This window comes from Mesoplodon densirostris, chromosome 17, assembly GCF_025265405.1.
Source record: "Mesoplodon densirostris isolate mMesDen1 chromosome 17, mMesDen1 primary haplotype, whole genome shotgun sequence".
Lineage (NCBI taxonomy): Eukaryota > Metazoa > Chordata > Mammalia > Artiodactyla > Ziphiidae > Mesoplodon > Mesoplodon densirostris.
This window is the reverse complement of record NC_082677.1, coordinates 67,389,823-67,402,922: the sequence shown is the minus strand read 5'-3', so window position 1 is coordinate 67,402,922 and position 13,100 is coordinate 67,389,823. Positions and strand designations below refer to the sequence as shown.

Sequence of the window (13,100 nt, the reverse complement as noted above, 5' to 3'; positions counted from 1 at the left end):
GGGGGCTTGAAGTGCCAGAAGAATAAAAAGCAGTTATGAGATTAAAAAAAAAACAACAACAAAGAAGATACCACTAAATTTTTTCAGAAATAAATTAATATTTTGAATATTTGAGGAAATTTTTTTCTCCCCATCAACTCAAATTCTACGGCAGTTCCCTCAAAAACACTTCTAAAATGGCCTCATCCCTCCCCTCATGTCAGCAAAAACTGCAACAAAATAAGAGGACAGAAGCAACTGGTAAGTAATATTAGGAGAAACTAAAACGAGGGCTTTGTGTTTTGACTTGTGGAACCAAAGACAAACACGACAATCTGTTTGGCAGGTTCTGGTCCTGGATAACTTTTTCGTGTTTCAAGTAGTGGAATAAGTATATGAGACACGTGGCTACGTTAGAAACACCAGTTCCTGGTTAAATTTCTGTTTTTCTGGAATGTTGGCTTAATCTAGATACTGCTTTCTAAGATATTACCAAGAATCATACCAGTAAATCCCATCGCAGCTCCTTCCCTCGACTGCTTGAGAAGCCCCTCTCCATCCTGGAAGTCGATGTACACCAGGTCTATGGCCTGCAGACCAAAGGCCTTTGCTACAACAATAATCTTTTGTCGGGCGTAGAGAATATCTTGGGTTTCCTTACTACTTGTTGCACCTGAAAACAGAATGTTGACCGAGAAAGGAGACGTTAACTTTGGAAACTGGACCTAGATATCTATTATAAAAACGCCGTTTGTAAAGACATCTCTGTTTCCTGGGGATTTCTCCCTAGCGAAATGATGATTCAAATATAAATGAAGAGGGGGCTATGTGGAGGCAGAGTTAAATCTCACATGTGTCTCTTTATCTTGCAAGGCATCTTTTCGTGTAGTTACTGGCACGTGCATTAAGAAGAGCCCCCTTCCCTACCTCAGGAGCTGGACACAAATGACTTGATAGGTCACAAAGGACTCCTGGTGTATTTTTTCCTTCTTGCCATTGCTCAGAAAGTGTCAGTCCAAAGATAGCACCATAGAAGGTAGCCAAACAGCTGTGCGTGGAAACAGTTAACTTCCGTCACTGAGCACAGAATTCGTGTGCTGTGGTTGTAATGCCATGTCATAACAGGTTCTGAGCCAAATACTGCAGCTTCAGGGTGTGGATGGAGAACGTGGGGAAACGAAAGGACACTCATTTTGAGGGAGGCAGAAAGTGTCCACTGAGCTGTTGGATACACAAAAGTCTCCTGGAAAGACTGGTTCCTCTTTTTCCCCCAGGAGGGGGGTAACTGTCACTGTTTATATTTGGACCGTATCACTGCTCAGGGAAAGCTCTTGTATTCAGGCCACTGGGAGTGGTGTTCTGAAAACACTTTGTGGCCTTGGCCTCTTTTCTAGATGCACTCACAGCCTCAAGTTAGTTATACATGCACCCAGACCAAAGACATAGTGCCCAAGGGATGGGGAAGATCAGTGGAAACAAGCATACTACCTCAATAAATATTTCATAATAAAGGGGTTCTGAAATATATCTTAGGGGGAATTTAAGATCTATTTTAAAGTTTTACATACTTCATTTAATGTAGAAAATGATTCATCAAAGCAACGTGAAACTGCCTTAAATTTGTGTTAGAAGCCTAGACAGCCGTCAGGCTGATGGGAAAACAACACATTTAAGCAACAGAGAGGCTGTTCACATAAAGTAGTTATTATGAACACAGTAGACGTCATATATGCCTGAACATGTCTGAGGCTATGACAGGCTCTTTATTAGTTATTTTATAAATGAATGGAAGTGATGATGTAGCGTTCTGGAAGAAGGACAGCTATGAGGTGCCCTAAATTATCAGGAAGTATTGCCCATTCAGCTGAAAAACCATTGTCATGGTTGGCAAACATATATTGTCATGTAAATGCCCATTCTTGAAGGGGCAAAGAAAAAACATATACACATATGCTCAGAGAGAATGAGAAGAGAAACATGTCTTTGACACCTATGCTGGCTCGAAAGTCTTCTCCTCCAAAAACGACTGCATCTAGAAAAAGACCCACTCGAGGCCCGTTCTTTAGTGCTTCTTCACACACTGCCTGTAAAAGAGCAGAACAGAACCAGAGCTCACAGAAATGCACCCATTAGAGAGAAGCAGCATGGCATATTTCAGTAACAGAAAGGTCCACCTCGTAACACAGTTTAGCTGAAAGCAGTCCTGAAAATGCAGCCCCAATTCACCCCTTTCAAAAGGTATTTAATATTGTCCAAAGTAAGTATGTTGCATATACTTGCTTTGCTTAATGGATATTAATATAGTTAGTAGTATATATTAATACAGTTATAATGTTCAAGTTTTAGTTCATCCAATCTTTAGAGAAACTTTCAAGTTAACTCATTTTGATTGGACTGTAAGTTATTTCTGTTCTTCCAAAATTTGTTTTTGCTTAAAGAGACCCTCCAACAATAAACATAAAACCACAGGAGAAAAGGAAAGAATTTTAAAATCAAACTAATTGGATTATTTGCATTGGGATCAAGATTTCTTAGTAAATGGTCTCAGGATTAAAGACAAACAATACAAAAATCTACAACTCCAGAGGGGAAAATAAAAATGCAATAAGTCATCCAAGATGTACGAATAAGCAACTTGGACATTTCTCTGTGAAATTAAAGATGAATAACAGTCATCTTAGACAGGACCGTGATGCTACAAAGGTGGAGACAAAGCATGCTAACATATGTGGGTGGGGAGGACATGAGGAACCGGTGAGGACACTGTTGATTAATTTCAGGGGCTGCGAGTGCTTCTAAGTATATTATGAATAAAATGGCAAATCAGCACTTACAATGAAATCACTGTATGAATCTAGTTGCATCTAAGAAATATGCGTTGACTATATTCTCAGAATTCTAGGGCAGGCTGGAAGGATCCGTGCTTAGTGGTGTAAACATGCTGATCACGAGGCCCGAAGCAGCCCCCCAAACACTTGCACTCTGCCCCTCCTGCACAGGCCAGTAGGTCTCTCAAAGTTTCCTCTCGGAGCCTTTGCTCACATATTCTCTCTCCAGTACAGTTCAACTATCTTTTTTTGTTTTTGTTTTTAGGTATTTCTTCTCTCCTGCCCTCGGGGATGGGGTGCTACAGTGATGTTCACAGGTCAGGTGGAACATGAGGCATATTTTGGAAAACAATTTAAATGGCCACTGATAAAGAGGAAGAAACAAGCTAGCTATGAATTCGTTAAGGCAAATAGTTTAATGCAGCCATACGATGGTGAAAATGCTTGGCTCAGCTAATCTTCCTGAATGTATATTAGGAAATATTTTATATTCTAATGTGGCAAACTGAAATAATATAGTACAAATTAGTGTGCATACTAACTCAAAAATAGTAATCTTATGTATTAGACATTATAGATTATGTTGCTACAAAGAGGCCTGATAATTTCCCAATAAAAGGCAATTGTTACAAAAGAATAATTGAAAGTTAATTTGTAAGGGTGACAAATGTTCATGTATATTTATTCTATAAATGTAATAATTCACAGCAAAAACTTATATAGTTTATTTATAAAATTTATATAGATTATTTAATTAAAATTAATGCCAGGAATATATAAATATTTCATTTAAATATTTAGGACTAGGAAGTTTTTCCTTGCTACTGCATCTATTTCTTTGTTTTCTAAGATGCTCACAACCTGGTTTTGGTTATTACAGATAACAAATGGTGCTCAAGGTTTACTCTGCTTATAAATCTTTCTAGAAAAATATTTTAAGTAGATGTTAAAATTGAAAAGAAAAGTTCTCTTTAGGTAATAAATAAAATACTAACTTACTAGCCACATTATGGTTTTCTTACCTTAAAATTGAGCAAACCCATTGCAGTTTCCACAAAAGGGATTAAATTCATAGGTTGTTCAAGTTTTCGGCCTTGTAAGTAGAATGAAAATTTGTCTGAAAACTAGAATAAAAAGTGTCATAGGTAACTAGTGGGGGAAAAAAATGTACAATCATTGAACTGTAGAATAGAAGTAGTATTTAAGTCTTTGACCTGAGGAAGTAATATCCCAGCCTCTTTCATCCACACAAAGAATAAAAAAAACCCTCAAAAAACGGAAAAAACAGAGGAAAGACCAAAGAGAAAAGGTAACAAAGTTCCCAGCAAACTAAATAGTAAAACCTCAAGCATTAAAAAAAATTTTTTTTTTTCTGAAGGAGCAATTTGAGGCCTAGGAGTTAAGAGGTGGAAGGAGAGATTCTCAAGTTTAAATGCTTTCCTTGAAAAGGTTTTTACTTAAGGCCTCTCGCCTTCCCTACGTTCAGTGCATGTGGCAGGCCCCTAAAACAATGAAGGCTTGCTCTACCTGCCATTCTGGTTTTGTTTCGGACCCTGCACAGACATCGGTGTAACTGTTCAGCAGCCTTCTACGTGGAATCCATATTATTCATTATAGCTACACTACCCTTTGTTCGGAGGTTTTTCTTCATAATTTTTTAGCTTACCTAGGAAGACCTTAAAAAGGAAGTTTAATTCTTTGAAGACCAAAGCTTGCCAATTTTTTCCATGAGACCAGTTCACAGCTAGCTCTGTGCTGCCAGTGGGGTAGCCCAAATTCCAAAATCTATCATCTGGAAACATACAAAAGCTCTTGCACAGATCTCCCCCCCACCCCTTTCAAAGGAGAAAAAAAAAAAAAAAAAAAAAAACCCACCACACTCTAAATTGTAAATCTATTATGTCTATCTAGATCTAATAAGATGTGGGGAGATTAAAAAAAAAACACACAGGTACGGAAAAAGCTATTTTTGTAAATAAAGATAAAAACATATATATCCATTTTAAATTTAAGGAATATTCAGCCATTAATGGATATCAAAGGAAAAGGGAATTTTAATCATCTCTCCATTCAGTCTCAGTTGGGTAAATCATATCTAAGAGATTTGCATAAATATAAACCATCAAAGACTTTTCATCTTCAAAGGGGGTTTCAAGACCCTATAAGCTTTGTACTGTAATCATCGCAGGTCACCACCCTGCAGGAATAGGGCTGCTATGGTAACATAAAAAAACTAATGCTTAAGGCTTAGCATAATATTCTGACTAATAGAAAGGAAACTCATTTTAAAGGCTGGCAGCCTATTTACCAGAAGCAGGATTAGAGGTGTTATTTCCCCTTTTAGCTGCACCCCCCCACCCCGCCCGTGCAGCACCTCCCTCCCCAACCAAAAAAAATCTAATCACTGGGATCTTTAAAAACCTTTTGAGCAATTTGCAGTAACTTTACAATTAGGCTAAAATAAATCACAGCTTTCAGTGATGAAGAATTATTCCCAGTTGCTCCCGCTACCCCTCCCTTCCTCAACACCATGATCATCACCTCCTTAGCAACTTTACAAGGGAAGGAATAACTCAACCAAAATAGCAAGAAGGAAGAGAAGGCTACAGTTTCAGGGGACAAAATGTATAGTATTCCACGAAAATGAAAATAAAACCTAACTTATGGCACATTTAAGCTAGAAAATGGGTGGTAAAATATTAGTGGTTTTGGTGTTACCTGTGCACTGGAGGAATTTTGTTTTTCTTGTTAAAAAAAGAAAAACGTGCAATGTTACTTGCCCCATTCTTTGGCAGTGATAATGGTTATAACCCCAAAAACTGTAGAGTTGAAAACTAGGTGAATCCTTTACAATATCCTTTACAACAGGGAATACCCCTGTTCCTAGTGAGAAACATCTCGAATGCCTTTTGTTTTTAAGGCAAGAGGGGCATTTAAAAATTACATATTCTAGCCCATACTCCTCCTCCGCCGCCCCTTCTTTCTTAAAAAATTGCACTAAGTACTAACACAAAAGGTAACTAGTGGAGAAGTTTCAATTAATTTTTTCAAAAGGAGACGATTAAATGTTTCCGGCCTGGTAAAGTGTTCATTTCAGCGAGGTGGAGGGGACTGGGGGCGTGGGGGGAGGAAGAGAAGGGGGGAAATCACAAAGAGATTGGGGAGGAGATGAAGTAGCAGGGCTCAGCAATTCTTTCAATTCCAGTGCACACCCAATAGTGTGTTGGAAGAATGCACCCTGTTCGGGATTTGTGGGAGAATTGTCCCACGACAAAGGAGGCCGAGTCACGCTTGTTATAGTCCAATAAGCCGTGCCAGTCAAACAAGAACCCACACTAGCGACAAAAGGCCAGCAAGAGATTCTCACACAAAAGAAAACAAGGAAGCCCATCTTTCAGTTGTGCATCAGGCTCTGGGTTTTATGCTTCACATAAATACAAACGGAGAGGAAAAAATAAACAGCCCAAAAGACTTCTGTTAACTAGAAATCCTATTTAGATTTCGGTATGTTCCTCACATCCAAGGATTTAAAACAGTGAACAGAGGCCTTAGCTGAAGGCCGGGGTGAGCCCTCCCCTCTCAAATGAGGGGTAATAACGGTGATAAATAGGCACTAACTATGAAACCAAAAGGGAACAGTGACTTCAGATTCCATTTCAATCAACTTAAGACACATTCGAATGGGGTAGGAACTCTTGAGGACATTAACCTGCTATCACTAGGATCTCCCAGCTCCTGAGGGGTGACCTTGCTGAGAAGAGCTCCAGTTTTGAAAGTAAATACGGGCCCTGGAACGGAGGTCTTCAGGAAGACACCAATGCAGAGCTGACGGACAGAAAAATAATGGTGGCTACACGTGTAATTCTAAACTTTCTAGTAGCTACATTAAAAGAATAAGATGAAACAGATGGTGAATTTAATCTTAATAAGAGGTTTATTCAACCCAGTATATCTGAAATATTATCATTGCAACATGTAATCAACATAAAAATTATTGGGATAATTTACATTCTTTTTTCGGGGGGGGGGGCGCCAGGGAGGGTGCTATGAAGTCTTCAAAGTCCCGTGTATCTTACAGCGCATCTCAATTTGGACTGGTCACATTTCAAGTGCTCCGTAGCCACATGTGGCAGGCAGCCACAGCACTGGAAAGCAGAGAGCTGACATGGCTACATGCACTGAAAAGGTGAGCAATGTATTTGGGTGTCACAACTAGAACTCGGCGTATTGCTACAGTTGTAGCCATAGACTTAGGGATCACCCTAGATGTGGCATCAAAATCACCACTGTCCACGCGCCCTTACCACGCTTCCAACACCTGGGTGCCATGGGCCCTCCTCTCAGGAGTGGCACAGTGGAAGTGTACTGTATTCGGCAGAGATCTGCAGAATCACTGCAGCCCCTAAATAAAATCTAGCTTCACCCTCCAACCTCTACCCCACTTTAACAATTAAAACAATCATAGTATAATTAGGCCCATTTCAAAGTTTTCTTAAGTAATTTGACATGCCAGGGGTTTATTGGCTGAAAAATCTGTCATGAAACAAACACACCTGTCAGCAATTTAAAAAGGATGAACTAGAAAACTGTTCAGGAAATAATATCTGTGCTAATTAAAACCACTAGTTAAAAGCTTCCTGTCTCTTCCTATAGTTGCCCTAAGGAGTGACCTTTTCCTCTCCTCCTCTAGGTTCATTTTTTCCTTTGCAGCTAATGTGCTTTCACTGTCTCTGATGACTTCAAATGAATCTGCCTAAGAGGTATGCAAATCACTGCTCTTCCAGGTGGAGGGTTAGGGCCTGGCCGGGTGTAGTCTCAGGTAAGCTGGTTTCCAGGGGCTGCTCTGGAAGAGGCTGTTTGTTCTGTCTAAACCACAGATCTGTTAAGGCAGCAGAAGCGTCATTTCAAGTGCAGAGCTGTTCCAGTGAACACTTACGGCAAAGCCAGGTTCTCCTTGTGTGCAGGAAACGGTCTTTGGGGCCTGCTCCTTTTTCTCAGTTCCCTTTCTCTTTGCTCTGTGTATGCATTTTCAAAACCTGCAGCACCCAAATCCTTCCTTTCTGCTACTCCTTGTTAGCCTCTCCTGAGTCTTTAATTAAAGCAAAGCATGAGCTACTCACCCACTGGATTTCTTCAGGATCTTCTACCTTCGGGAGCATCAGGCTGGAAGGAAGGACCCGGGACCGCAGGAGGGCCTGCAGGTCTTCTTCGGCCAGACCACTGGACACTGAGTTGATTCTTACACACTTTTCAGTTGGGCCCAGATCAAAGTCTTCAAGAGTTTTCACTATTCTCAATCGAGCTTCATCCTATGAGTGTAGATAAAAATGTATCTCCTAAGTTTATTTATCACTGAGAAGAAACACAATCAAACTGTCTATGAAACTCTTATGTGGATTGAGAGTCTGAGCACCATTACGATGTCTACTATGTCCACCAAATAACTGGTATTTGAAATGAGTTGTCCAATCTGATGGGCAAGTGACTGATTTCCAGACTTCACTCAAGATGACTATAGCAGAGATGAGAGCCATTGTAATGCACATTGGTGAAACTCTAAATAGTGGTCTCAGGACTTCCCTGGCGGCGCACTGGTTAAGAATCTGCCTGCCAATGCAGGGGACATGGGTTCGATCCCTGGTCCTGGAAGATCCCATATGCCGCGGAGCAACTAAGCCCGTGCGCCACAACTACTGAGCCTGCGAACCACAACTACTGAGCCCGCGTACCACAACTACTGAAGCCCGTGCACCTAGAGCCTGTGCTCCGCAACGAGAAGGCCGTGCACTGCAACGATGAGTAGCCCTCGCTCGCCGCAACTAGACAAAGCCCGTGTGCAGCCACGAAGACCCAACGCAGCCAAAAATAAATTAATAAATTTATAAATAAATAGTGTTCTCCTTTTGTGCATTAGCATTACTTTCCCATTGGAAAGGTAAAATAACTAATAGGTAACATTTACTGAGCATTTACTAAGCACCAGGCATGGTGCTAAGTGCTCTAGCTGCATTTTCTCATTGAATAAATACAAACAACTAGATAACTTATGGATTCATGGTAGTCTTGACTGCCAGCATATTCACATTAGGGAAAAAAAATAAGGATTTGTTTTTCTCTTTCCACATGCGTCACGCTTTTTTTATTCACTTAAAAATTTTTTTGCAACTGAGTTGAATCTTAAGTTGAATCTTAACATTCAATTAAGAATGACACTTCACACTACAAAAAAGCTCCAGCTTATTCAGATGGAAGGCAATAATATCACCAAGAAATCCCTTCATGAAGTGGTAGACAAATACATTTTTTGATTTGATTTGGCAGGCTTTGCTCCACAGTTAAGAAAAGCTGAAAGGTTGAAAGTCTGATTCAGTATTTGAATTGTTCCCAGAAAAACTGTATAAAACCAAACATGTTATTTATTGGCTTTGAGTTGGGGTGATGAAGGGGGGACAGGGACTGGGGAGAGAGGAGTGCACTTGGGGCGTGGGGGCCGGAATCAAGGGAAAGAAAGCCCTTGAAGTCATTACTTCCTGCCAATTTCAGTTTCAAAACCAAATTCCTCCAACTTGCCAACAGCCCTCAACAAATTCTCATTGTCAGAATGAACACTTATCAAAAGTAGTTTCATTTGGGAAGGGTTTTTATGATACTAATAAAACTTTAAAGCTTCTCACTGCTGATGAATGTAGTTTGAAAAAAAAGGTCTTAACAATATATGGCCATTTAGTTAGCAATTGTTATCTAGGAAAATAATAAACCAAAGCAGAGAGAAAAAAGAATTATTTGAGCCAATATTGAGTTGAAGTCCAATCAAGGAGACAAGCCAAGACAGTAGATTTAAACCAGGCGGATGTAGGTCTACGACCGGGTGGAAGCAGGGAAAGCCTCCAAATGTGGTCTGAGTTAAACAGTGTGAGGAAACCAGCTTAGAGTTGTCAAGTCGGATGGACGCAGAGCACATAGGAGCAGTTTGGACAGCTCTGTGGAGTCCTGATTTACTGAGCTCTGACTGCCAATAATTATGCCAAGCTTAGACAAAAGCAAGAGAGAGCTCATGCCAGCTAAAGTGAGGAAGGATGCAGCCAACAGTGGCTTGGTTCCACACCTTGCTGTGGGCTGTCCCACAGCAATAAAATGCATCCGCTTGCCCTGTCATGCCCTCTTGCTGCAGCCACAGGATAGGAAGATCCTGAAGGTGAAGGTCAGAAGTCAACGCAGTAGTATGGTTCCAAGGCCATCGACAGCTGTCGAGAGAAATGCTTCCTGTGTGTATCTAGATCCATGGCCTCAGAGAACCGAAGATGTGCTATGCTCCATGAAGCCTGGCACAGCTACAAACCCGGGATGGCTTCAGCTCAGAAAAGTTTCAACTTCCAGGTTTCCTTTCAAGGGCAGGTTGGGCTTGTAAAGGGTCTGCTGGGACAAAGTGAATGGGAAATGGAAGGGAACTAACTAGATCGTTTGGGCTGAAGTGCATTTTAAAACTTGGGTTACTTGAGGGACTTCCCTGGTGGCGCAGTGGTTAAGAATCCTCCTGTCAATGCAGCGGACACGGGGTCGAGCCCTGGTCTGGGAAGATCCCACATGCCATGGAGCAACTAAGCCTGCGAGCCACAACTACTGAGCCCGTGTGCCTAGAGCCCGAGCTCCACAGCAAGAGAAGCCACCACAATGAGAAGCCTGCGCGCTGCAACAAAGAGTAGCCCCTGCTTGCCGCAACTAAAGAAAGCCCGCACACAACAACGAAGACCCAATGCAGCCAAGAATAATTAAACGAGTAAATAAATTTATTTTAAAAAAACCCAAAAAACTTGAGTTATTTGAATCATCTCCATCCTCCAGTTTAATCTGCATGTGCGCTCAAGGACGCAGGATCCCTGGCAACATCAGCTTCCTAAATTGTTAATGTTGGTGTCAAACAAAATCTGACCTCTAAGCTGTTTAGTTGTTTCACTTGGATTCAAAGGGACTGTTTGTTCAAAGCTCATGTTCTAAACCTGTTTGTGATTTTTATCTAAAGTCAGATTGCCATGGTTTCAGCACATTCCGGTTTACTTAGTAAAATTCAGCCCTTGTGAAATTGGCTGCAAATGAAGTACCCCATTCCAATTTTAGGCATAATCTGATTAGTATTTTTCATGCTGTAATAATGAGCAGTGAATACTCAGCATTTTATTAGACTTTTTTTCCTCTTTCTGGCTCAGAATTAAAACCAAGCTCTTTCCACTTCATCACTCTGTACCTTTCCAAAAAAAGATGATGGCTTTGGAGGTATATTGCCATACAACACCCTTATTAACGGGCTGTTGCTTGTGACAATTTACATAAGTGAAGTGTGCACCCTCTGCTGTGTATCCCAAAATATCCAACAACTTCACTGAATTTACACCAACCAACAAGCATGTTGATTTTTTTTTCTTTTTGGTATTTTAATGGTGAAATATGTTACTGTGCTAGCAAACACACCCATGCCATCTGTTGGGTGAGAGGAAGGCAGTTTCTAAGAACAATTAAATTTAGTTCTGGGTCTTCAGCTAGAGAGAGCCACAGTCCACCAGTTGTGAAAAGAAAGAAATTCTGTTCATGCTGTTCTCTCTCTAACACAGGCCTTACCTCTTGCTACCGTGTCTCTTACATCTCTCTCATCTCCATCACCTCGCTCCCTTCGCACTTTCAGTCTCTTTTTCCCTCTTTTTCTTTGGCTCCTGTTTGGCCCTGACCATGCTTCCAAGTGCCATCTCATTAGGGGGATTAGTAAGACTCGGCCTGGCAGACACCACCTTCTCAGAAGGGCTATCCGGGTGATCTGCTGAGATTACTGGGAGGTAAACGCTCCCTGGAGAAAGAAGGAAAAGGAAATGAAGGCAAAAAGAGGCCACTCAAAAACAACCTTTTTTGGGGGGTGGGGTGGTCTTACATTCTGGAAGCAAAACAGGTTGTTCAAAATGAAGGTTAGAAGGAACTACACTCTAAGTGTGTTAACACTGCAGGACAGCCTTGGTAAGCATTTCTCAGCGTAGGATGAACTTGTCCTCCTAAAATCTGACAACCTGAAAAGAGGGAATAATGAATGTAAGGCCTTCCTCAACAGTTACATGAGATTTTTGCAGAGACTAATTACCTTTGTGTGTTTGTAGCATGTTTGATTCCAGAGGTGGGCTCTGCAAAGGCCACAAAGAAAGGTGGCCCAGGTCAGACTCTTCACAGGCCCTGGTCCTAAAAGGTGGTATTACCAAAGTTCCCACATTCAACTGATATTTCATGCCATGGGCTGCTCAGTGCAGTGGACCAGTGGGTAATAAACTTGTCCTTATACATAAGCCACCGTATTATGTGACTCTGTCTGGGCCAGGAACCAAGGCGTGCTATGATTTCAGAGACCGGGTTCTTATCACCTGGGGAAGAGACATGCTCTGCTGACGTAAGAAAGCGGATAAATCAACCATCACCGAGACCTGCAGACTCTGAAATTAAAGGAGAAAATATGCGTGCCGTTGGTTCAATTGGCACCCATTAAAGCTAATAACTAATCAGCCGTGCAAGTTTCTAGCTCAGAATGATCAAATCTGCAAAGAAAACAACATCCGTCCACTTTTACACTCCAGTGGAAAAGGTGGTCCCTCGCGGCGGGGCGGCACAGTCTCGCCATCTGGAGAATAAATCGAGTGTGAAGTACAGTATAGTTTGGGACCAAGCTCCGTGGCAGCAGCTCAGCAGTCAGTTCATTAGTTCCAAACTTCCAGGGATTAGAGCGACATCAATTCTACCGTCGGATAGGAAGAGACAGACAGGATGCGAGATTCAAGGGGGATTGTGACAACCAGGAGGAGCCCCTTGGGCTTGTTTATAAAACTACACAGTATAAACATACCCAAATAAGTGTCTTAAATAATAGCATTACTACAGTTTCATAACATCTGAATTAACACCTTTCTCTTCTTCCACCCCCACCCCAAAACCCTGTATGTTAATAACATATAATGTTTTCAGATGAAATCACCAAGATGACCCTGAATGCAACAGGAGCAGTGAGAAAGCTGTGTGGCCGAAACAAGACTTGGGAGTTAAGAAATACGGAATATTTTCTAGGCTCTGGGGAGATGCATAACCTTTGTGATTTTTAAAAATGAGCAATTACTATTTTCATCCTACAAAAGGCAAATTGCCATGCCAATACTCAAAAACACTAGTGAATTCTGTCTTTTCTGAATTTGTCCATCTCACCTCACTTCGATTTCATCTAATTCATAAAATGATGTCATAAGCATGGATTGGAATGGGCAAAAGGCCCTG

General features: G+C 41.2%; 1 protein-coding gene across 2 annotated transcripts in view; it reads right to left on the bottom strand.

Annotated features, from left to right (window-relative positions):
* The window catches only part of CLYBL (citramalyl-CoA lyase), a 238,735-nt gene that overhangs the window by 21,399 nt on the left and 204,236 nt on the right, over positions 1–13,100 (bottom strand). For both annotated transcript variants that reach the window (XM_060079889.1, XM_060079888.1), the window contains exons 3-6: positions 7,928–8,116; positions 3,830–3,931; positions 1,970–2,063; positions 485–652 (exon numbers count right to left, since the gene is read on the bottom strand). In XM_060079889.1, the coding sequence (XP_059935872.1) occupies positions 485–652; positions 1,970–2,063; positions 3,830–3,931; positions 7,928–8,116 (553 nt within the window). The remainder of the gene's footprint in view (positions 1–484; positions 653–1,969; positions 2,064–3,829; positions 3,932–7,927; positions 8,117–13,100) is intronic.